We start from the raw sequence: 26573 nt of genomic DNA, 5'->3' as shown, positions 1-26573 counted from the left end.
AGATTTCCCTCCAGAATGTGGGTGGGCCTACGCATGCAATTAGTTGAAGCCCTGGATAAAACAAAAGGCTGACCTCCCCTGAACAAGGGAATCTTTTGTAGCAGACAGCTTTTGGACTTGAACTGTGCCGTCAGCTCTTCTTTGGGTCTACAGCCTGCCAGCCCACTCTGTAGATTTTGGACTTGTCAGCCTCCCTATTTATACAAAATGCAGTTCCTTAAAATAAACTTCCAATACACCCACTTAATGTATACATGAAATTAAGTTATAGACAAGGCTATAATCATTTACAGGAAAAAGTCTTTATTTGTAAAGTTTAGAATTGAAAATATATATTGTGTGTGTGTCTGTGTGTGTGTGTATATATATATATATATATATATATATAAAAATTATATGTACCAGGGAATTAAGAATCCCTGAAGTTTCTTTTTTCTTCCTTTATTCCCTTTGATAACATGCTATTATCTATACAGAGTAAAAAAACAAAAAGGGGATAAATTATAGCAGTTTTATTTTAAATTTCAAAATTATTTTTTTCATGTAATTGAGACAAAATTTAAATCATGTATATGAATACAAAGATGAACATATGTGCTTTACACGCTGACAAAATCTAGTTACAATATAATATATATTTTTAAACCAAGTTTTCTATTTTCACAACACAGTGAAAAACTACGTTCATAAAAATGTACATAGAAAAATATAATAGTTAATGTGTTCTCTTTTCAAATATATATGGCTCTGAAGGTACTTTAAAAATCTATATACAATGTAACCAATAAATTTGTAATAACACTTTCCTTCAGCTAATGGTTTCTTCACTGTGATTCATAGTTCATCACTTAGGGAACTCTCCTGGTTAGAATCACAACCACATTTTGAATGTTTGGTGAAAGGAGCATGAAAGTGCCAGTTCCTGGCACAATGAGTAGAAGGAAATAAGCTACAAGATGGTATACTTCAGATAAAGACAATCTTAACTAACCTCCAGAGCAATCTTTTGGGCAAGTGGTACCTTACTCTTATTAAGTCTTTACTGCTGAGGGCACTGGGTCTCTGGAGTTGATTTGGAGGACACGTATACAATAGGGTGTGATTTCTTACAGGTTGCCTTTTCCAATTTGCTTGCAGTTTCTTTCTCTTCTTTAACTTCTGTTTGAAGCCTTGATTCAGCAGCTAACCTACAGGCATTAAAGCATCCACTCTGAATTCAAATGTGGTTAGGAAAAATTAAAGAAGAGACAATCCACCAGTATAATGGACCTCTTAATGAGACATGGTGATTCTTTTTTTTTTTAGGTATATAAGGAGAAAAATTATAGTTGACTTCAATATCATTAAAAAAACTAAGTCACTGCTGCACTAAAAGAACCTTTTTATATCAATAGACTTAATTTTTCAGATGTCTAAAGAAATGTCTTTAAGGTTGAATAAAAAGCCATGGCAAGGCCTAAATTAAAGAATTAAAATATAATGAGGGTGCCTATCATGATAAACACAACTAACAAAAAAAATTTTAATGCTAGAGCAGTATTTTAATGTTAACATGTCTTACAAAAGGCAAACGCAAGATAAAAATTAACAAGGAATCCTGGGCTGCATGAATAGACGTCTATTTATCTCCTTAAAAAAACTCAAATTGAATTTCAACTAGCAAAATAATAATTTAAGAAAAAAAAGTGAAGAGATATTTTAAAGTGCCTATAAGGATATTTTATAACAAGAGCATCAATTAAATTTATAAAGCATGCAATAGTGAAGTTCCCAATAAAAGCCGTATTTATTATTACAATATTACCATAGGATTGTGTGTCTAAGTTAAGCATGCAGAGAGCAAAAGGTTGGAAACATCTAAAGTTAGCAGATGGACACACACACACACAAAAACAAATGTTTTGTTATTTTATTTGTTTTTGTTTAGCAAGACAAAAAAATTCCAACATGCTACTTGAGTCAAACAAGTAGCTAAATACATTTGCTTAAATAATTTTTATCAAGCAAAAAAAGACAGAAGAAGAAATGAAGACAACGTAGATAGTAAGGTTTGCACTGATCATTTCTGGAAATTCACCTCCAGGAATATACAATGGTCAAAACACACATACACAGTGAATCACATATATACAAGCATAACCTGTTGAATTCACTTCAGAACTACTCGAAACCATGTGTGTATCAGATATCATTCATTTAAAGCTGCTTCTTCCTTGAGAATATTAAGCTTTGATTTTATGTGACTTATGGGTTATAATGTGATTACATAAAATTTCAAGAAATGGAGTAATACATTACTCCTATGACTAATTCTAATAACTGCAATATTGTTGAAGTGCTTTCTTTGTTGAATACTGTTTAGTAGCACGGAAGACTTGAAAACAAATCAGATAAAACATACAAGAAAGCCCTTTTACATAAGGTGGGCTATGTCTTACCATTTCAATTCGAATGCATACTAGTAAAATGTCTTATTCTGTACCCCTCCATCAAAGACTGACCCTGGGAGTACCTTAAAGATCTCCTTTCATAGCAGACAATCCAAGCTAACTATTTTCACATCAATATGCTTAATTTTTAGAATGTCTATTTATTTTAATTACATTTTTCATTCCACTGCATAAAGACATCCTTCATCTTTTATCATCTTTTTTTACCTTCTCCATTTTCCACATTCACTTCTTTTTTGCCCATTCTTGGTCCTGCCACACACACCTGCGGTACGCGGGCCTCTTGCTGTTGTGGCCTCTCCCGTTGCGGAGCACAGGCTCTGGACGCGCAGGCTCAGCGGCCATGACTCATGGCCAATGGGCCATGAACGGGTCCAGCCGCTTCGCGGCATGTGGGATCTTCCCGGACCGGGGCATGAACCCGTGTCGCCTGCATTGGCAGGCGGACTCTCAACCACTGAGCCACCAGGGAAGCCCAAGAACGTGTTTCTTATACCACCCTAACCTCAGCCACTGTACCTACCTTTTCCTTCCACTCACTTCTCTTACCTTCTGCCTTCTGTTATTTTAATTTTTTTTTTTGAAGGATAAGGTCCTTAAAACATTAATTCCTACAGACGCACGTCTGACACTTCCTCTTTTAGTCACAAACTCAATTATGCAGAAACTAGAGGCTTTGAAGTTTGGGTGTAAATTGAAAATGAATTACCTTTGATATTTTAAAATGTCAGAATAGGTATTAAAGCACATTCTTGAAGGCTTAGGATAAACAATTTCGAAAGCCATAAAACATTTCACCTAACAGTTTTTTGGAAGGCTGAAATTTCTTAGACTAATGGAAAGCCCTTTTAGGATATAAGTTAATTTTTTTTCACGGCAACTCTTGAACCAGGAAAAAAATAAAACTGTACATTTATTCAAACCAACAAAACATTCAAAGAGGTACTAGACTGCAGTATTTCTGCCTCATGACATAGAAAAGTGTTACTTTTTAAAACAATTCCCTTATTCAGGAGTCCTTTTCCCCTGTAATCATTTTAGTCTTTCTTAAAGTTTTAGAAAATCGGAAGGTAGGCAGATGAAATTGGGGAATTATACTGCATGCAATACTAAGAAAATAGATAAAGAAACAGATAGTGCAGTTCATGCAGCGATAGAGAAGAGATGGAGAAGGCTGCTCACTGCCTTGAAGGAAAGAGGACACTGACCTGGGAGAGTTAGGGGTGTTTCCACTTCTTTCACTTAAGGCTTCCGACTCAGCTGGAACTCCTATAAGTTTCACACATTTCTTTTCCTTCCTTGGCTGAGGACCCACGGACAGATTTTTGTAAGGAGACAGAATGACTCCTGATGTGCTTACAGAAACTGTCTTTTCCAATTGCAAGTTATCTTCTAAATTGTTAGGACAGGACTGTACCTCCTCTTTCTTAGGTGGTAATCTATAAACTTCTTCCTCAACAGCACTGGTGGTACATACATCGTTAGGGGTGGTTATATCCACAGGAAGTACCTCACGCCTCTTTTTGAGTACAGGCACTTCAATTTTCTCTGAGAAAAAAACCAATTAAAAATAGACCTAGTCAATAAATCAAACACACAATCAACATAAGGTAAAACTAGTTATAAATGTATTTTTTTCCTTTCCTTTTTTCCCACTTCCATTCCTTTAAAACCCATTCATCTCCTTACTGAAATACATTGTCTTTAATCCTTTCTTTTTCATGGATTCCAGTAACTATATCTTTTCGAGGTTATCTGGCTATAAATTTTTCCTTAGGATCTCAATATATTTGACTCTCTAGGAATGAACACTTAAATATGCTCTTCTAGGGTTATGATAAAAGTTGCATGGGGCTTCATAAGATCTCACCATGGAAATCAGGAAGGATATAGTGGCGAAGAGTCAAGGAATCCAGGTACTAATCCTAGTGCTAACAACACTCTGCAGCTGGGTGACCTTGGGAAAGTCCTTAACCTCTCTGAGCTTTGTATTCTTTCTTTTTTTAAACCTTGAATAATAATAGTCATCATTTATTGAGCAACTACTAAGTGTAAAGCACCGTGTTAATGTGCTATATGCATTCACATTTAATCTAAGGCGTGAGCTTTGTTTTCTTTACCTGTAAAATGGGGATTAAAAGCACCCATTGAGTGAAGACTCAATACCGTGTCTTATAAGGATTAACATAACATCATTCCATCCCTTATGCGGGTCCATATACACAGTCACAGAATTAACTGTTCTAATACCTTTTCTGTACCCCCATACCAATGTGTCTTTCATTTTCAATATCAAAATATTGGTGAGGTTGGAGAAACCATGGTTGAATGTGGGGCTGGTGTTCCTGTTGGTATCACTATTGTTTTTAAATCAGTATTTTCCCTTTCTCTAGCACTGCTCCTTTGAAATCCACACCATCTAGATTCATTATACTTCCTCCTGCTTGCTGTATTCAGTTCGCAGCAGACCTTTGAAATTTGAAATGGATAATTCTTAATCAGGACAGGCTATTAATCAGGGAAGGGAGAAAGGATAAGGGAAAAAGAAGCTTTTTTAAACTATAAAGAATCCTTATTATTGCTGACAACCTCCCCACTATTGTTGAGAATCACTTCAGTCACTGAAATAATAATGAAGAGAAAGTTGTAGGCATGTGAACAGTATAGGGGCTGAAAAATCTATAACCTAAAACATGTAACAGAACTTTTTTTTTGGTCTAAGAACCATCACATTCTTAGACTCTTTTATTTTGGGCCTTTTATTTTTTAATTTACATAATGTAAAATCACTTTTTAAAATGTATCATATGCAGAGCCTACATGCTTAGGCTATTTCCTATCTCAGTGATTACACTTGATAGTTGTCCTCTAATATCCGTCCTGCTATTCCTTAATAGAATCCCAAAGATTTAGTTGGGAACATGGACCCTGAGAATCAAGGCTGAATTTCTCTGCTACTCCTATAGGCAGGTAAGGCCATGTAACTACATTCTGCTCAAGGAGATATATGTTGATGAACAATGCAAAAGAAGCCTAGATCCTGACATTGATCAGTCTTAGAATGCCCCCTCCAGACTTTTATCAGGGAGAGGAATAAATACCTATCTTGTTTAAGTCTCCATTATTTTAAGTTTTCTATAAACATTAGTATTAACTAATATAGCTCTCAAACATCAGTTGCCTCAACAAAACTGAACTCTTTGGTATTATGTAAGATGCTGCAATCTTAAATGGAAAAGTCTCAAATGTCAAGGTTCTACTATACAGATATCCAAAAAGAATACCCATTATATTCATGCACATCTAGTACCCAGTTTCTTTGAATTTTCCTACACATTTTGTAGCAATAAATTTATTAAATACAGATACATAGCCACAAATTAGTTTGTAATATGATGTGCATAAAGCTGTAGCAAGGAAAAAAAATGATATGATCTCTCAGAGCTTCTCGTGATAGAAAAGACAAAATATGAGACATACATACCTTCAGGTTCATACTTCAGTTTTAACTCATCTAGTTTAGCTCTCAGTTTCATATTTTCACTTTGGGAAAGCTGGAGGCACCTTTCATTCAAAAAAAGTTTTCGCTCAATATCCAGAGCCCGCTGGCTCTCAAATAATGCTTTCATTCGCTGGATGGACAATTCACCTTTAGTGCTTTCATTCTCTTTGCTATATTAATTAAAAAAAAAAAGAGAACCAAGGAATATTAAAATAACACAATAAGCAAGTGTAATAGTTACTACAAATTATTTACTATATTATATATTTGAACTCTTAGTAAAATGTATTTCCCTGGGTTTTTAGTAACAAAGAAACAATAAGCAAAATAAGCTTTTTTATATTTAACAATAGCAGTTTCAAATTAGAAAAACAATCTCATTTCAAAGGAAATGAACAAAGGGGGGCATATTTTCCACATTTACGCATGTATAAATAAATTCCTTTAAGTTTTAAGTTACATGATATTTATTCTTTAAAAATTTAGACTATAAGAACATTTTCTACTTTAAAGTTCTTTTTTACTTACTAATCTGAAAAGCTTTATGAAAAACATAAAGAACTAAAAACATTTCATTATTCATTGAAAGTATTTTTCTTCAATAACCAGCACTAATTATATCTTGAATAAATCTCATTTGCTACACAGAGGTATTTGTGTTGCCATTCCTTTCTGGAATTTTCTTTTGGCAATTTAAAAACGAAACTATAACCACTTATTATAAGCAAGTCAAAAAAGTCTCTGTCTTCCCAGGCCCCCAACACTTACTTTAAGTTTTCAAGCTTTATTTGAAGTAAATCTGTGTAATAGGTGTCATCTTCCAGAGCAACAGAGTTGGCTGAAGGCTTAGATTCCATACTTTCATATAAACTCTAAAGAAAACAATTCTTATTACTTAAAATAAGTAACAAATTAGGTTAGCATAGGTTTATTAATAATAGTATCAGCTACCACTTATTGAATGCTTATCATATGGCAGACAGTGTGCTAAGCACTATCCACTTAACTCATTTACCTTCTGAAGTAGGTACAAGAATGAGCATTCCTCTCCTACAGATGAAGGAACTGGCTCACAATGCTACAGGCAAGTAAACTGAGAAGAGAGAATCTGAACGCAGATCTGTCTCCAAAGCCTATGGTTCTAAGTACACCTGTATCCTCCCTCTGGTTTCTCTCTTCTGGCTTTTAAAATGGAAGAAACAAATACTCACAGGGTTTAGTTCTGGCCTTTATGACAAAGCCATAAATTACAAAAATATAAAAAAGAGTGGAGATCCTTACAGTTATTTTTGGTGCCCACTCTTCTGAGATTCTGATGGAATCTCTGTACAATTTCTCTAGGGGAAAAAAAAATGTAACTCTGCTTAAAAACGTGTAAACAATTTCAGAGATTGCAGGTAAAAGCCCCTAATTTAAAGCTGTAATTGTCAAAGTATAGTGCAGAGTCCACTAGTGAGCCACATACACCTGCCAAGAGATGTTTTGCAAATTTAACCAAAATTGCAGTCCTTTCAACAGTTCTTATAAGAGAAAGAAAGTTATATAAACTTAAAATTTTATGATACACCAACAGCTACAATTTAGAATGCCTAAAAGGTTATTAATGTTTACAAAATTTGTCATTTGTAAACTTTAATTAATTCTTTAGTGAGAAGATATCTGTGCTCCCTAAGTTAATTTATAAATTCAATGCAATCCTAATAAAAATGCCAACAAATTTTTTTTGGAGCTAGACAAGATGTTCATAGGGAAAAACAAACATGAAAGAATAGCCAGGAAAAATGCTAAGAAAGAAAAGCTATGGTGGGAGAATAGCCTTACCAGACAAAACATACTATAAAACCTCTAAAATTAAAAGCATGAGTCTGATGTGCAGAGAAGTAGGCCAGTGGAATAGAATGGAAAATCCAGAAATAGACTCAAGCATAAATGGATATTTGATAATATGGTATAGGTGTCATATTAAATCACTGCCACAGGAACTTCCCTGGTGGCACAGTGGTTAAGAATCTGCCTGCCAATGCAGGTGACATAGGTTTGATCCCTGGTCCGGGAAGATCCCACATGCTGTGGAGCAACTAAGCCCATGTGCCACAACTACTTAGCCTGTGTTCTAGACCCCGTGAGCCACTACTGAACCTGCATGCCCTAGATCCCATGCACTGTAAATACTGAGCCCACTCACCACAGCTACTGAAGCCTGCGAGCTCTAGGGCCCATGTGCTGCAACTACTGAGTCCCGCATGCCTAGAGCCCATGCTCTGCAACAAGAGAAGCCACAATGAGAAGCCTGGACACTGCAACGAAGAGTAGCCCCTGCTCGCCGCAACTAGAGAAAGCCCGCGTGCAGCAACGAAGACCCAATGCAGCCAGTAAATAAATAAATAAAGTAAATAAATAAACAAATCACTGCCACCAAGATTGACTTCTTAATAAATGATGCTGGGACAACTGGCTAGTTATTTGGAAAAGATAAAACTCAACTTATATTTCACACTATACACGAGAATAAAATTCAGTAGAGATCAGATCTCTAAATGTAAAAAGTGAAACTGTACAAATACTACAAGAAAACGTGTTAAGTCCTCTATACACACAGGCAAATAAATACACCTATAAAACAATGATATGCACTATGATACATTATTGCCAGCGGGAATCTAAATTGGTACAAGCCATGTGGAGGAGTTTGGGAACATCTAACAAAACTATCTATTAATTTACTTTTTACCCAGCAATTGCACTGTAGGAATTATCCCTGATGATACATCTACAACAATAAGGAAATGCAAATATATGCAAAATGTACTTTGTAGCACTGTATATATAGCACTGTATATAACTGCAAAATAATGGAAATAATCTAAATACCCAGAAACAGGAGAATGTATGAGAATCCATACAATGGAATTCTTTGTTGCTGTTAATAAGAATTAGGAAGTCTCTCTAAACTGAGATGAAGTGATTTCCAGGTTAAAGTTAAATGAAAAAAAGGAAAGTATAAAAGACTATCTGTGTTATTGCTACATTTTGTCCAAAAAAAAAAAAGGGAGAAAATAAAGCCTATATAAAGCTGCTCTTTTTGCAAAAAGAAACAGCATGAGTAAATCAGAAACAAATGAAATTGGCTACCTAAAGGGGTGGGGTGGAAACAGCATAGGAGGGATGGGCAGACAGATATGTCTCTGAGTGTATCTTCTTTATAGTTCTTTTAGAACCTTGTTAATGTTTCACATGGAAAAAAGTATATACATAAATTCAACAAGGATGGATGGAGGGCAACAAAACAAAATAGAAACAGAAACAAACAAACCTAACTGTATTTCAGATGCATAACACACTCATACCAAAAAGGAGTAAGGGAGGAGGGGGAAAAAAAAACCCAAGTTAACTTTTGAACACAGTATTTTGACTATATACCCTCAGGCTAAAAACAAAAAGAACTACAAACAAATCCTGAACTTCAGTGAGTAGGGTAATTCTGAAACTATCAATATATGTATTCTAAGAATGAGTAAATAAGCAAATATATTGAGGACAATAACCGCCAGGTTTTTCACTGGTGGATAAAATGGGGTAGGCAATGAAGCCTGTGGTATCAGATTCAAACTGGAGTTATTAAGTATGAAATCAAGGTTTTCTTATGTGTATATATATATATAAATACATATACTCACACAAACCTATTCACACAAAACATTCATAAATATGCATATAACACATACATAAATACACTAAATATACGCACACAGACTTCTAGTTCTGTCTGCTAAAAGGGTCTAGAAGTGATGACATTCCAGTAGCAATAAGCACATCTAGTGCCCATTTCTTGGTTTCTAAGTGCCATTGTCCACTTAAAGGAACCCGTGCTCCTTGCAGAAATGCTGATTCCAAGGCTGGGGCAGGTGAGCTAGGAATATCTTGTTGTGCCAGAGTAAGGAAGTATTCCTGCTGGCCAAATCTGGGCGATCAGAGTAAATAAAGAAGTTACAGACTACAATCCATAGGATAAAATAAGAATTCATGAGGCTATATGATATCAATAAATAAATAAACGAGGAGGAAAGTTCTTTTCAATCCCTTTATTATTCTTCTAACTAATAAATGTAGAAGGAATGATGAAATGATCATTTGGCAATCATCACAGAACCTGTTTCAGGCCAAGAATCATCAATGGATGTTCAAGTATAAGGAAAAACAGATATATACTTGGTATAAGTAACTCCCCCCAAGATATTTATTAATTACAAAGGGAAGAATCATAACCGTACACTGGAGAAACCTGCTGGCATAACCACAACCAATCAAGGTTAATATAACCAGTTACGGTACAAACAGACATTATGTGCCACCTGATGTACACATTGAGAAGGGTATAATAATACTCCTGTAGTTTTCCATCAAAAATACATAGCCTGAATCTAATTATATCACACACACCCTAAAATGAGAGAAAATCTACAAAGCAAACGGCTGTACTCTTCAAAAATGTCAAGGTCATAAAAGTTAAAGAAAGCCTACAGAATTGTTCCAGGTTAAGGGAGACTAAAGAGACTTGGCAATTAAAGACAACATATGGGGCTTCCCTGGTGGCGCAGTGGTTGAGAGTCGGCTTGCCAATACAGGGGACACGGGTTCGTGCCCCGGTCTGGGAAGATCCCACATGCCGTGGAGCGGCTGGGCCCGTGAGCCATGGCCCGTGAGCCATGGCCGCTGAGCCTGCGCGTCCAGAGCCTGTGCTCCGCAACGGGAGAGGCCACAACAGTGAGAGGCCCACGTACCGCAAAAAAAAAAAAAAAAAAAAAAAAAAAAAAAGACAATGATCACAGATTGGACCCTAGAAAGGAAAGCATTTGGGTATTTTTGTTTTCCAAGAAGGACATTAGTGGTAATTGGTAAACTATAAAAGGCAACTTAGCCAAAACTACATATCAATGTTAGCTTCCTGATTTGTATCAATACTACGGTTATGTAAAATGATAAGCTTCAACACTGAGGTACAACATAAGGGTTAAGGGGTATCTGGTTTGCAACTTACTCTCAAATGTTTAAGATAAAAATGTACACACATGAGAGAGAGAAAATAAAAAAGCAGATGTGGTGAAATTGATAATTGGGGAATCTGGGTGAAGGGTGTATAGAAATAATTTCATGACTTTTCTGGGACTTTGAATTTATTTCAAAAAATTTTAAATAGCGTATTAAAGACCTCTATGAATTCCAGTTGCCAAATAATATTGGACAATGTGACAAAAGTATTACTATGCATCCATTAAAAAACAGAGGTGGAGAGCACCGAAGAAGAATCAATTACTGGTAACACTCAACAGGAGGAACAAATCTCACTGACAGAATGTTGAGTGGAAGACAGAAGCAAAAGAGTATGTAATGAATGATTCCATTTATACGAAGTTCAAGAGTATCTGTACATGTAAAGCTGATACAAAGTTAGAAGGTGGGAGGACTCACTTAAAAGGGACATGACAGTGCTGCTCTGGAGTGCTGGAAGTATTCTATATCGTGAGCTGGGGAGTAATTATAAGGGGGTATATGTATGTAAACTATGTATGTATACATATGTATACACTAAAGATATGTATGTACACTAAAGATATGGGCACTCTGAGTATAACTGAGTTACAATTTACAACAGCAACAGATATGAAAAGCATAAAGAAACTAGAAGAAAACATTAAATATTGGTAAATCTCAACGGAAATTATACGTTAATTACATAATAAAGAAACTCGTTCAAGTTAGAAGGATTAAGATACTCAAACCAAAATTTGGCTGTGTTTTTTAAAGGTGTTTATACATACCTTAAATTTCTCCAGATTCCTAATTTCACCTAAGAGATGTTTAATTTCCCCATTCTTCTGCTCCAGCATGGCAAGTAACCGTTCTTGCTGTTCAAATTCAGCTTGAGACCCTTTCATTTGTAGCAATGTGGCGATTTGTAACTAGAAAAAAAAAAATCCCTCCTCCCATAAAAATTGAGTGGGGGAGAGGAAAAGTCTGATAAACATATTTTCGATACAGTTCATATTTTATACTATATTACTTTGACCTCATTTTGGAAGCTAAACTAATTAGCTATTTCTAGTCTAATACTAGACTAGAAAAATTTGAAAACATTTTATACCAATAATCTAGTTAGACATAACTCTTTAGTACTTATTTAGACTACTTATGAGTGATAGTTGAAGTCCATAACAATTATTTGTACTTCTGTGAAACATAATTGAGCTGCATGGCTGTGGTCTGGAAGCACATCACTTATGCAGTAAATGAGCCTGGCCAAATGCTGTGCTGTACTCATCATATGCACTCTCATTAAGGGTCTGAAGCAGTTTCTCAAAAATTTTGATTAACTTCAGTAGTATTAAGGGGGGAAATTATTAAGCTACTCACATTCACAAATGTTCGATTCACAAAGAACAAGGATGGAAAGCAAAGGTAAAAGGCAATCTAAGGATACTGAAGCAACCTTTAATACAAGTATAAATTTATTTTGTAAGAGCAGCAATCAACTTACCTTATTATGACTCCACCTAAACTTGGAGTTACACAGCAATCAGAAGGAAATTAACTAAAATCTAAACCTAGCAATCCTTTCTGCCTTTGGAAATTTCTGTAGTTCTTAAAAAATGTCAATTAATTTAAATACATTTTTGGGTAAAGCGAGCAATGATACAAAGTTTTAGCTATGGTTACAAGTAAGAGAGAAAGGTGAGTTTTAACATTTTTAAGGACCACTCTTTGTTCCTGCTTCAAACTGGAGGCTAGACACATTTAGCCTCAGAAGATTCAGAATGCTACCTGTGTCTAAAGACAGTCTGGGGTATCACGGGAACATTCAGAGATTAATAACAGTAGCCCAACAAATACAAAAAGAAAAGAAAGAGAAAATATGAGAAAATTTACAAAGAAACAATTCCCAGATAGGGGAGAGCCTCAGTAAGCCAGATGGCACAGTTAAAATCCTTAGAAATAAAAGCCACAACTACTGTTTAAGTCAGCACTTCATTTAACTCCAGGACAACTCTAAGAGTCAAGTTGTATCATCTCTATTTTACAGATGAGGTGACTGATGCTCTGCAAAATAAAAATACTTGCTCAAGGTCACACAACTAACAAGTGACAGACTAGGATTCAATCCCAAGTTCATCTAATGCCAAAGTTTAATCATTGACCTTTCCTATTTCTTTGGTGAATCTCATCATCCTGAAAAAGAGGCGGGAAGCCTTACAGACTTCTAGTTACCACCTCAGGAGAGTTAGGCACAACAGGTCAGGGATCAGGAGTCTAAGGATTGGTACAATACTGGAATCTTTCTAACTTCAGCACGTTTTTCTGTTACCAGCTGTTTGACTGAAATGACGCCCAACAAACCCTTAAAATCAGAAGGGATTATATGCTTGACTTGAGAAACTACAAGGAAAGGAAATTCAAATTTCAGTCTATAACTAAGCCTTTGTGGGAGAATTGAAGATTTGTGAGAGAGCTAGTTTTAGTTGAAGTAGGAACCTTAGGGCTATCCTCAGAAAGAAACTAGGCCAACAGTAGGAAAGAAAAACTTTTTAACTCTTGTTTTTTCCCACTCTACAAAGAAAGAGCTAATGGCAAGGCTAGTGAGTAACAATTAAAAGCTCAATTTCTCTGGCAAGGCTAGTGAGTAACAATTAAAAACTCAATCAATCAATGGATGCTAAAAATACCACTACTAAATCTACACAGAATTAATTTTTTAAAATAAAATATAAAAGGGATCTTTCATTCAATTAAAAAGTTTTTTCTAAAATCATGCAGTTCTAGAAATAATTATGTAAGTATATTCCTTGAAGGAAAAGATGCCTTCTTTGATATATTTGTACATGTAATGCTGATTCAAAATAGGTTTAATAAATCTTTGATCATAATAATTCTGTACCTTCATTCTTTGCATCTGTTCTCTATTAAATGCATTTTGCTTCTTTAGTGACTGATACTTGACTTTCATGCTGATAAGCTGACGTTCCATTGCTGCCCTTCGATCTTCCACCTAGAAAATATTAACATGTTTAATTATGCTTTTATTAAGTGAAATGCCAATTTAATCAATGGAATATTTTAAGTACCTCTGAAAACAAAGAGTTGCCTTTACTGTTAGGGTCCAAGGCTTGCTGGAGTGCCTGGTCTAGCTGCACCTGAAGATCTTGATTTGCTACACGAGCTTTCTAAGTTCAAAAGAAAACAATTTAGCTAATAGAGATTAGATTAGCAAGAAAACAATTTATTATAAATTGGAAAAGATGATGTTACTGTAATCACAACACCTCTAAGGCATTATAGTAAGAAACTGCTTCTTTCTCTCGCTCTTCTTTTTCTTCTTTAAGCCGGTCTACCTGGCGCATTAAATTAGTATTAAGAAGTTCTAGTTGTTCTTGTCTGTACTGTAGTTCGTTCACTTCTTCTTTGAGGGTGGTCTATTCAACAGGAATGGAAAAAGAAGAAACTCTCTTGAGTAATCCTTCATTTAGCAGCTGTTCAGTTTATCTATCAGCAGTGGTTCACACCCAAAACTAAAACTAAGAAATAGTCAAAGGTTATAAGGTGCATAATAAAATTTTTAAAAAATTATACTCATATACATATCAACTTCCATGCTACCAACTTTTTATATTGGGCTTTTATGACACAAACTAGGATGAGGATAAATGTCTAAATTCTTCCAGAAGTTTTATTAATCTAAAAGTAAAGTCTGCCTTACATAATCATGTAACCTAAAGCTTTACTTTATTTGAAGTAATCCATCTAAAAATCCTGTAAGGCTGCCCTGGTGGCGCAGTGGTTAAGAATCCACCTGCCAATGCAGGGGACAGGGGTTCGAGCCCTGGTCCGGGAAGATCCCACATGCCGTGGAGCAACTAAACCCGTGCGCCACAGCTAGTGAGCCTGCGCTCTAGAGCCCGCGAGCCACAACTACTGAGCCCGCGAGCCACAACTACTGAAGCCCATGCGCCTAGAGCCTGCAACAAGAGAAGCCACCGCAATGAGAAGCCTGTGCACCTCAACAAACAGTAGAGAACTAGAGAAAGCCCAGGCGCAGCAACAAAGATCCAATGCAGCCAAAAATTAAAAATAAATAAATTTATTTTAAAAAATTAAAAAAATAAAAATTCTGTAAAACATTTTTTAATTAGTTAGATCAAAGTTAGGCCAAAAAATATTTCAGCCTTAAAACTAGCTCATAAGGATTATTACAAAAACATGAAAAATATACAAGGGAAAAAAAGAAAACTCCAGAATACACATGCCATAAAAATTACCTTCATACTTTCCATTTCAGTTAGCTCAATTTGAAGAGCCAGCATCTCTGAAGAGATGCTTTCGTGTGCACGTTCAGACATTATTCTCATTTCCTCTGATTTGCAAGAAAGGAGTTCCTTCTGATGATCCACTTTGTGCTTCAGCTGCTTTTCACTAAGCCTAGCTTCATCTAGTTCGGCTTTCAGTTTTTCTAACTAAGGTAAAAAAAAAATCACAATCTATAAATCAAAAGGTAGTGAAGGTCATCAGAACATACAATTGCAATACAAATTGTTCTGGTATCTGCAGGATAACTATTTTGGAAAGTAGTCAAGCTGAACAAGACTATTTAACTCCTTTTCCCAAAATGTTACATAGTTCCAAATCTTGGAACACTAAGAATACAGGCATACCCTGTCTTATTGCATTTTGCTTAATTGCACTTCCCAGATATTGCTTTTTTTTTTTAACAAATGGAAGGTTTGTGGCAACCCTGAGCCAAGCCGAGTCTACCAAGCGATTTTTCCAACAGCATTTGCTCACTTCCTGTCTTTGTGCCTTATTTTGGAAATTCTCATAATCTTTCCAACTTTTTCATTACTATTATATTTGTTATGGTGATCAGTGATCTTTGATGTTATTATTGTAATTATTTTGGGGCATCACAAACCACACTCATATAAGAGGGTGAACTTAATCGATAAATGTTGTGTGTGCTCTGACTGCTCTACCGAATGAATGGTCATTCCTATCTCTCTCCCTCTCCTAGGGCCTCCCTATTCAAGACACAACTCAAAATTAGGCCAATTACTAACCTTAACAATGGCCTCTCAGTGTTCATATCTCTCACTTTAAATCAAAAGCTAGAAATGATTATGCTTAGTGAGGAAGGCATGTCAAAAGCTGAGACAGGCTGAAAGCTAGGCCTCCTGCACCAAACAGTTAGTGAGTGCAAAGGAAAAGTTCTTCAAGGAAGTTAAAAGTGCTACTCCAGTGGACACACAAATGATAAGGAAGCTAAAGAGTCTAACTGCTGATATGGAGAAAATTTCAGACGTCTAGATAGATGAAAACAGCCACAACATTCCCTTAAGCCAAAGCCTAATCCAAACTCTCCTCAATTCTATGATGGCTGAGAGAGGGGAGAAAGCTTCAGAAGAAAAATTTGAAGCCAGCAGAAGGTGGTTCATGAAACAGGCTGTCTCCATAACATAAAAAAAAAAAGTGCAAGGTGAAGCAGGAAGTGCTGATTTAGAAGCTGCAGCAAGTTATCCGGAAGATCTAGCTAAGATAATCACTGAAAGTGGCTACACCAAACAATAGATTTTCAATGTACACAAAACAGCCTTCCAGTGGAAGAAGATGTCATCCAGAACTTCCATAGCTCGAGAGGAAAAGTCAGTGCCTGGCTTCAAAGGACAGGCTGACTCTCTTGCTAGGGGCTAATGCAGCTGGTGACTTTAAGTTGAAGCCAATGCTCACTGACCATTCTGAAAATCCTAGGCGCCTTAAGAATTATATTAAATCTACTCTGTCTGTGCTCTATAAATGCAACAATAAAGCCTGGCTGACAGCACATCTGTTTACAACATGGTTTACTGAATATGTTAAGTCTACTGTCGAGACTTACTGCTCAGAAAAAAGATTCCTTTCAAAATAGTACTGCTCACTGAAAATCCACCTGGTCACCCAAGCAAGATGTACAACGAGATTCATATTGTTTTCATGCCTGGTAACACACATCCATTCTGCAGCCTATGGATCAAGGAGTAATTTTGACTCTCAATTCTTATTACTTAAATACATTTTATAAGACTATAGCTATCTAAGATAGTGATTCCTCTGATGGATCTGGGCAAAGTCAATTGAAAACTTTCTGGAAAGGATTCACCATTCTAGATCCCATTAAGAACATTTGTGATTCATGGAAAGAGGTCAACATATCAAAATTAACAAGAACTTGTAAGAAGTTAAATCCAACCCTCATGGATGACTTTGAGGGGTTTGAGACTTCCGTGAAGGAGTAACTGCAGATATAGTGGAAATAACAAGAGAACTAGAATTAGAAGTGGAACCTGAAGATGTGACTGAATTGCGGCAATCTCATGATAAAATGTTAATGGATGAGGAGTTGCTTCTTATGGATGAGCAAAGAAAGTGGTTTCTTGAGATGGAATCTGCTCTTGGTGAAGATGCTGTGAAGATTGTTGATATGACAACAAATGATACAGAATATAACATAAACTTAGTTGATAAAGTAGCGGCAGGGTTTGAGACAACTGACTCCAATTTTTAAAGAAGTTCTAGTGTGGATAAAATGCTAGCAAACGGCATTGATGCTATAGAGAAATCGCTCATGAAAGGAAGAGTCAACTGATGCAGCAAACTTCATTGTTGTCTTATTTTAAGAAATTGCCTCAGTTACCACAATCTTCAGCAACCACCACCCTGATCAGTCAGCAGCCATCAACATGGAGGCAACACCCTCCACCAGAAAAAGATTATGACTCACTGAAGTCTCAGATGGTTAGCATTTTTAACCATAAAATATTTTAAAATTAAGGTATATACATTGTTGTTTTTAGACCGAATGCTATCGCACACTTCAATAGACTACTTTGGAAACTAAAAAATTCATGTGACTTACTTTACTGTGATATTCACTTTTTTGTGGTGGTCTGGAACTGACTCTGAAGTATCTCTGAGGTATGCCTGTTTAAAGGGAACGACCTTATAGCAGAAGGGTGAAGCTTTAGGGTCAGGCCTAGGTTTAACCTGTCTCACTTACATTCCTCAAATGTAAAACTGTTAAGTGATCGTACCTACCATCACTGCGTTACTGTGAGGCTCTCAACTGAGATTGGGTGGGTAAAACATGTGGCACCACACTTAACACTCACTGAATGGTTTGTTATCAATAGAAAGCTTTTGCTTGATGTCCAGGGTTCTCATTATCATCTATATTGAATTCTCTTCAATAGGGTCTCAACATTCTTAGAATATATCCTGGTATTTGTTTTCTATTTAAAAAATAAGAGGCTTCTAGCATAATTTCTTTTCCCTTTTCTATTTTCATCATGTGAAATAAAAATTTCAGCTGATTGATCTATGTTGAAATGTGGACATTCTTCTGAAAAACATCACTGAATGACCCAAACTTATTGTATGGTGAGATGATTGGGGTTTCCTATTTGGCCAAGGCTAGGCATCTTTTAACAGACAGTGACATGCCTTGTTTTATAAGCATATAAATAATCCATACAAGTAATCAGAGTAGGTCTGGATTCCTGGCCACTTTGGCTGCCGTGTGAAGAATAAGTGGTATGACAGCAATGATGGAAGCAGGCTGCCTGGATAGTAGGGGAGAGACGATGGTGAGCTGGACTGCAGTGTTATAGCAGAGATGGGTATTTCATAGCTCAAGTTCTGAGAACTTGTTGATGGATTAAATATGAGAAATAAGTGAAAGAAAGATAGCAAATAAAACTCCAAATTATTGGCACAAGTAATTTGAGAACATCAATAAGACTGAAAATATTTTTTTGAATTATTTAGTCTTTACTCCACCAAAAAGCCATCTCTATAACTGGCTTTACTTCAGACTCTGAATATTTCCTACATTACTCTTTTTTGTTTAGGTAATGAAAATTACTGCTAAACTGAAAATATCCAGGAAATATCCAGGAAAAAAAAACAGCATCATTAACAGTTATTGGTGTCTTAACTCAGAGAAACTTCAGAGAAGCTGAATTATTATTTGTCAGAGTGGTATGCAAGATGATTCTAAGTATTACATGAAAGCATATTTTGATAGTTATCTTTGACTGCATATTAGGACAAAACATAACCAGCTCAAATATATTTCATTGATACCATTACTTAAAATGAGAAAACATTTAAAAAGGGAGTCAATTTAATGAGAATTAATTAACAGTATAGGTGGTACAGGTATATATAAACATCTTAAAAGATGGTACATGAAACACAGTGAAACAGGCTTTGATATCAGACAGCCTCAGTGCAAATTTTGACTGCTAATTTCTCGCTCTATAATCTTATCCAACTTTACTCAATCTGTTTAAACATTGGTTTTCTCATCTGTTATATGGAGATAATAATGGTACCTCCCTTATGGAATTGTGTAAGAAGTGGATCATATGTATTAGTTTATCTTCAATAAACAAACTATAAAGTATCAACTCTAATGTACATTAATTTACCAAAAACTATTGGCTTCTTTTGTGGAATTATAAAGTGTGCCACTAGTTGCAGTGAAGGTTAGGGAACTAGTCTTTCTGAAAAGGGACTAGCATACTAAGCACTCTAAGCAAGGAGGTTATGCTGACCACTAAACTAAAACTCCCTAACAAATACTCAGTTGCTAAAATTAAATAATCCTATTTAATTAATAGAATGTTATTTATACAAGTCTCTTAGGTGAACTATTGTTTCTCAGTGTTCCCACTCCTAATATTAAAATGATGGAGCCCTTAATCTCAGCTGTTTTGCATAGATGTTACTAAGAAAATCTTCTATCACCTAAAGTTTACACATGGTTGCATAAGCATGAAATATTTTTGTTCTAAAACACAGAGATATCCAAACCTTATTTTTTAGTTCATTCACTTCCTGCCCATGGCTTCTGCTCAGCTGTTCTTCTAATTTCTCCAGGTGCATTTTTTGTTGTTGTTTAATAGCTTCACATTCAGAGCTCAAACTTTCTAACATTCGACTCTTGAGCTCAACTTCTCTCTGAAGTGTATATTTTTCTTGTTCATAATTCTGAAAAGAGATTCAATTATAATTCAATTACATAAAAATAACTTAAAGCCATCACACATAAGCAGTTTTCACCTTCAGCTGAATCATTCCTGTTTCACACATTTGCTGCTTTCTAAGTAACAACCACATGTTAAATCTGAAATAACTGTAGTTAGTATTAATGTTAACCCTAGAGGTATTTTGAGACTATATTAACGTTCATGCTAGGGATATGGTAATTGCTTCTATGTCCTGCCAACGAAGTAAAAAGTGCTCTAAGGCTGTCAATGAGTCAAGTGCTCTCTGCTAGGAAAAAAAAATAAAATTAATAGCATTTAAGTTTTCCTAGTGAGAACTATTTGGTTTGATAATAATATGCTCTACTTGTAGCTCTGAGTAAAATGAAGAAATAGTGGACAAGGTATAAACAGAAATACTGAATTAGCTCTCACTTTCAGAATGTAGTCATCTGAAAAATGTTCATAAATGTTCATAACACCACTCAGATGAATACAGTGCTAAGACAAAAGTAGTATTTAAGAGGGCTTTTGCTTACTGTCAAGAAAGTTTAAAGATAAAAAGGGCATTAGTACAAACTTCTTCAACAAGCTTTAAAAAATAACATAAATAAAACTAGATTTAATACGAGAAAATTTTTAAAAAGGGTTGCCATTAGTTTTTTTGTCCTGATATATTTAAACTTTGAGATCAAAGTTTAAATACAATACTGAGCATTTATTAAATAAAACTGACTTATTCATTCTTTCAATAAATATATGCCAAATATTAGGGATACAGCTGTGAACAAGACAGACAAAATTCCCTCTCATGTCATGTCTCTCATGACAGTGGGGGATGAACCACTCAGATGGAGGCAACAGCTCCTGTAAGGCCCATAAGGCAGGACTAGTATAGCTAAGAACAAAGGAAAGTAGTTTGAGATGAGGTCAAAGGTTGAAAGAGGTCAGATCACATGGGGATATACAAATCCAGGTAAGGAGCTCGGATTTTGTTGTAAATAAAACTGGAAGCTGCTCTTTGCTTTCAGCAGGGCTGTGACATGATCTTTTGTATATTCTTCAATGACCACTTGGCTGATGTGTGAAGAATGAATGGTGTGAATGGCAAATGCAGGAAGCAGGCAACCTAGTCAAAAGGCTACAGTAGTAATCTAAGGGAGAGATGACGGTGGTCTGAACTAGAGTGGCAGTGGTATAGATATTTTGTAGGTCAAGTTCTTAGAGCTTACTAATGGATTAAATACTAGAAATAAGGGACAGAAAGATATTGAGTAAAACTCCTAGATTTCTGGCTCAAGTAACTGGATGAACGTTATTACATTTACTAAGTAAGGTAAAGAATTTTGCAAGAGCATGTTTGGTTAGTGGGCAGGGAATTAACTATTCTCTTTATGTTAAGTCTGAGATGCCCATTAGTGGGCAATTGAATACAAAATTCTAAACTTTAGGGGAGAACTAAGGACTTGGTGTAACAATCATGGGGCATTTAGATGTTACCAAAAACTATGAAACAAGTGAGGTCACCTAGGAAGAGTGCAGACAAAGCAAAGTCTAAAATTCAGTATGTAGTAAAGAGAGTGAAAATAACTTATTTTTTAAACTCAGAACACACTGAGTCAGAAAAAATATTAGAAATTCATTTAGTTCATTTCCTTTTAATGGGGATGGGTGGGAACTAGGCCTAAAATCCTCAGAAAATAAAAATAATATTAATAATTGCTGGACAACACAGATCTTCAGTAGCTAAGCACATCTTTGTAAACAGAGGAATATAGTGTCCTACCTCAGTCATGGTCATCATTTCATTACGACATTTATCCAATTGATTCTGCAACTCGTTCTGGCTCTCCACTAGTTGTAAACCATACTGTGCAGCTTTTAGTCGCTCTTCTTCAACTTCTTTGAGCTTGCATCGAAGATCTGCTATTATATCTGCCTCCATGATTTTTTCCTGTCTATTGTAAATAGAGGAAATAAAAGTACTTAAGCTTAAACAAAAAACTCCATATCAATAATAAAAGATATGTGTGTGTTTGTGTGTTGTGTGTGTATGTATATATTCAATACCACTGCTATATAAAAACACAGCATTAAAGATTTTCTTCCTGACTTTTAAATGGTCAAATTTGCATTCTTGTTCTAAGAGCCAGGTCTGACTATTTTGTTACCCGATTTTAGACCAAATCAAAAAAAAGATGAATACATTTAATTTTGCTTCTAAGGGATGCACTATCAGGAAACCATTCAGTTATTGTGTGCTAAGCTTCCTTAAATGCTAAGGTAGGATGGTCTCATAATTATATCACTATACAGGTAACCAAGTTAAGAGAACAATAAAAGAAGCCAAAAAACTTTATAGTAGCATAAATGCTACTTAAAATATAAAAAGATGGCTTTGAATAAGATTCATAAGGTAAGGACTAGCCTGTCCACAATTTTTCACAACAGTGTTAACTTCCTGAACACATTAAATGTGCTTTATTGAAAACAGACTCACTAGCATTTTCCTAGTTATTCATAAGAAAGCATGCAAAACAGGCACCATGTTCAGAGTAATTAAAGAACAATCTCATTCTAGATTTTCAAGCAAAGACTTAAACATTATATATAGAAACATTCCACTTTAACTCAACCTCACTCATCATCCTTTCCAAATTGGTTCCAGGCTCTTAGGCCAGGCTTAAACTCAGCTTTGCCTTCAAAGAGCAACAAGCCATTATTAAGTTATTCTCCCATGTCTCCAGTCAATGTAGTCATTTCCTTCAACACATACTTCTTGAATGCCTATGTGCCGAGCTCCATTCTGGGCACTTCAGATACATCAAGTGGTCAAGCGGACCCCAAAAAAGGCTCTGCTTTCATAAAACTTACCCTCCAGTAGGAGAAGACAAGCAATAATAATATAATAACTAAATGCACTAGAAAGTGGAAATGGAAAAAAAAATAAAACAGGGTAAGTAAGCTTGGAAGAGGTGGGTGTATCCTAACTAGGATAAAATTTAAAATGTGTTGAATGGGGAGCCCCTCAGGTGACTTCTGAGCAAAGCCTTGCAGAGGATAAGAGAATTAGCCATGTACTATTTAGGGAAGTCATGTTCCAAGTAGAGGTGTAGCACTACAGTTGAAGGAAGTCCAAAGAATGAACAAGATAGAGTATATATAGGTCAGAGGAGATAACAGAGGAGAATATGGAGATCAGGCCATTGTAAATAAAGGCTTTAGCTTTCTACTCTGGGTGAAATGGGGCATCACTGCAAAGTCTGGAGTAGAGATATGATACATTTAGAAGGATCATTTTGGCTGATACGCTGAACAGTTTGGAAGGAAGCAAGTTGGAAGCAGAAGATCAGGTGGGATGACCGCTCACACCAGAGTGGCTGCCATAGGAGGTGACGAGAAATGGTCAGATCTAGCATATATTTTGAAGGGAAAGCCAACGTGATTTTCTGACAAATGGAAATGTGGGATGTGTGAAAGAGAATTTTTAAATGCCTCCAAAGCTTCTGGCTGAGCAACTAGTAGAATAGATTTGCCGATAGTTGAGGCATCAAAAACTGTGGGTAAAGACTGTTTGGGAGAGAAAATAAGAGGTTTAAGTTTTAAAACATGAAATATGTCAAGTAAGCAATGGCTATAAAAGTAGGAGAAGGGTATGGGCTGGAGATATAAATTTGGGAGTTATTAGCATAAATACATGAGCTTTGTTATCACCAAAGTATGAGCATAATTAAAGAGAAGAGGACAAAGGTTGGAGCCCTGTTATGAGGTGGGAAAGAAGACCGTAAAGTATACTCAAGCATGACCAGTGAGGTGGGAGGAAAATGAAGAGCATGTGTTGTCCTAGAAGTCAATAAACAAAAATGTACTAAGGAGGCAGAAGGTCAACTGCACCAAACGCTAAGTTAAATAAGGTGAAAACTGAGAACTGGCCAATGGATTTGAATTAATGGAGGTCAATTAGGAGATGACCCTAAGAGTAGTTTTGATGGGGAGATGTGGGCCTGATTGGAGTGAATTGGAAAGAATGGTAGGAGAATAGTAGACAGCAAGCATAGTTTTGCTGCAAAGAAGAGCAGATAAATGGAGCAGTAGCTAGAGAGAAAGTAAGATCAAGTTTTTGGGGTTTTTTTTTTAAGAGAAAAAATTTTTTAAGAAAAAATAATTTTAAAAAAAATTTTAAGGGCTTCCCTGGTGGCGCAGTGGTTGAGAATCCGCCTGCTGATGCAAGGCACACAGGTTCGTGCCCCCGTCTGGGAAGATCCCACATGCCACGGAGCGGCTGGGCCCGTGAGCCATGGCCGCTGAGCCTGCGTGTCCGGAGCCTGTGCTCCGCAACGGGAGAGGCCACAACAGTGAGAGGCCTGCGTACCACAAAAAAAAAAAAAAAAAAATTAAGAAAAAAATAACAGCATGCTTGTATGACATGGGATAGATCCAGGAGAGAAGGAAAACTAACGATATAGAAACATGGAGAACTACTGGAGTGATGAATGTGCAGGGTCTGATTTTTGGACAGGAACATAAATGTTTCATCTAAAGTAAAGGAAAGCATATGGGTACACTGATAAGCAGGTAGATATAGTGTTGGGAGTCAGCCTAAGTGCCCTTCTAATGTCTTCAATTTATCAGTAAATTAGGAAGCAAAATCTTTGAGAATGAAGATGAAGGAAGAAATACAGGATTTTAGAAGCAGGGGGAAAAAAAAGGTATCCTATGTTATCCAGGGCTGCCTGTCACTGCTCTAAAATGCAAGAACTTTCCAAAGCCTGTACATGATGGGGCCAGCCACTAATTGTTGCACTAATTGTTAATAATAATTTATATTTGCTAAGGATTTGCCATTTGCCAGGCAGAGTGCTTCAAATGCACTATCACATTTAATTCTCTTAATGGACCTGAACTAAGTACTACTGTCATCAATATTTACCAAAGAAAAAACAGAGCTAGCCTCAAGACATCCCAACCAGCAATGTCCAAGGCAGCCAAAAAATTAGCTCTCATTCATTCCAAAGATTTGCTGGAATTCCTATTTTGTGTCAGGTACTGTGCTACTGCTGAGGATACAATGTGATCCCCAAACTAGACAATATCCCCGCCTTCCTGAATCTTACAGTCTATTAGTGGAAAGGCATTAAATCAAATAACTGATACGTAAAGTTACAAGTGTGATAAGTGCAAGAGAGAGAGGTATATGGTGCTGAGACTATAACAAAGGGCAGCTGTCTTAATCTGGGTAGTGGGGTGAGGACAGGGTCAGGGGGAATATGGACAAGAAAGATTTCCCTGAGGAAGTGACTTTTCAACAGATGTAATGAATGTGTAAGAATTAACCTATCAATCTGCGGAGAAAGGTAGCCAGGGTTGAATAACAAGCACAGCAAAAATGTGCCAAACATTGTGCTCGGTACTTTGCAAACATTATCTTATTTAATCCTCTCAACAAGTATATGAAATAAAAGGCTTTCACCTCCATTTTACATATGTACAAACTGAGGCACAGAAACGTCAAGTAACTTACCCAGGGTTATCAGGTAGTAAGTGGCTAAATGAGATGGGAACAGGATCTAGTTCCATAGCCTGGTGCTCCTAACCACTTTTCTGTTCTGCCTCTCAGAAACGTAGCATATACAAAGCATTTAGGAGACAGGGAGCTCAGGGAATCAGGCTGCTTGAGTTCTTACCCCACTTTCACTACTCAATGGCTGCATCAACTTGGACAACTTACCCAATGTCTTGTTTTGTCATCCGTAAAACAAGGACAATAACATCTACCTAAAGGGTTTTTTTTTTAGAAGATTAAACCAACAAATGAGTAAAAAGCAACTAGGACAAAATCCAACACGTAACTGTATGAGGCAGCGCTGTCCAGTAGAAATATAATGCGAACAAGCCATGTCGATTTTTAATTTTCTAGGTGCCACATTTTAAAAAAAAGTAAATACTGGCGAAACTCACTTTAACAATACGTTATTTAACCCAATACATCCAAAAGATGATCATTTCAACATGTAGTCATTATAAAGATTATTAATGAGGTTACTTTTTGGTGTAGTCTTCGGATTGCCAAATGGGGCTATTGGCTGTCGTACTGGACAGCGCAGATCTAGTGTTTGTTATCCTCCGGAGGCCCAGGCAGCGGACCCGGCTTTCCGTATCTACGCAGAATCCTCGGGAGCGTTGAAGCGGCCCAACGGAATATTGAGACCGGCTCGGAACCTGGTTTATAAGAACTGAGTTCCGCCGAAGAAGCTGTTCCAGCTGAAAGCCTGGGCGGAGACCCAGGCCCCCAGTTTCCTTAGGCCCTGCTCTCCCCTCCCCAGTAGTCCTCTCCATGCCGCTCCCCAGCTTCCCTCTTCATACGCACTTCCGTCCAGGTACCTTGCCCCTACCTCTCTCCTCACCCCTTCCCCTGCTGCTGCAGCTCGCCGCGCTCAGATTCTCGACGTTAACGCCACCGCACCGCAGACACCGGCCCATTCACTCAGCAAGCTCTCGGTTAAGCGCCAGGGCTTTTTGAATGTAGTTCCCGCGAGAACTCACATGTCTCGCGAG

At 36.5% G+C, this 26573-nt stretch overlaps 1 protein-coding gene across 3 annotated transcripts; it reads right to left on the bottom strand.

The window, feature by feature from the left end:
• Positions 1–718: 718 nt before the first annotated feature.
• On the bottom strand, positions 719–26526 carry SPDL1 (spindle apparatus coiled-coil protein 1). Of its 3 annotated transcripts, XM_079918227.1 has the most exons (12): positions 26062–26526; positions 21805–21976; positions 19846–20022; positions 15261–15455; positions 14268–14417; positions 14070–14168; positions 13883–13993; positions 11772–11912; positions 6721–6824; positions 5935–6122; positions 3659–3998; positions 719–1187 (listed from the first exon to the last, which is right to left on the bottom strand). In XM_079918227.1, the coding sequence occupies exons 1-12, from the start codon at positions 26352–26354 to the stop codon at positions 1040–1042; spliced, it is 2118 nt and encodes a 705-aa protein (XP_079774353.1). In that variant the 5' UTR covers positions 26355–26526; the 3' UTR covers positions 719–1039. The 3 variants fall into 3 exon arrangements, with proteins under 3 accessions (XP_079774353.1, XP_079774352.1, XP_079774354.1); XM_079918226.1 differs by lacking the exon at positions 719–1187 and having other exon boundaries at positions 3372–3998; XM_079918228.1 differs by lacking the exon at positions 719–1187 and having other exon boundaries at positions 3372–3998; positions 26411–26524.
• Between the last annotated feature and the right edge of the window lie 47 nt (positions 26527–26573).

The sequence above is a fragment of the Stenella coeruleoalba genome (assembly GCF_951394435.1).
Source record: "Stenella coeruleoalba genome assembly, chromosome: 3".
Taxonomy (NCBI): domain Eukaryota; kingdom Metazoa; phylum Chordata; class Mammalia; order Artiodactyla; family Delphinidae; genus Stenella; species Stenella coeruleoalba.
Note: the sequence above shows the minus strand (reverse complement) of the source record. Positions and strands in the feature narration are given on the sequence as shown.

Coding starts and splice junctions, on each gene's coding strand:
- SPDL1 (XM_079918226.1), bottom strand. CDS start 26,354: ATGGAGAGGACTACTGGGGAGGGGAGAGCAGGGCCTAAGGAAACTGGG. Junction 13,994..14,069: donor GCAACTCTTTGTTTTCAGAG/GTACTTAAAATA, acceptor AATATTTTCTAG/GTGGAAGATCGAAGGGCAGC. Junction 3,999..5,934: donor ACTGAAGTATGAACCTGAAG/GTATGTATGTCT, acceptor TTTTTTTCTCAG/AGAAAATTGAAGTGCCTGTA.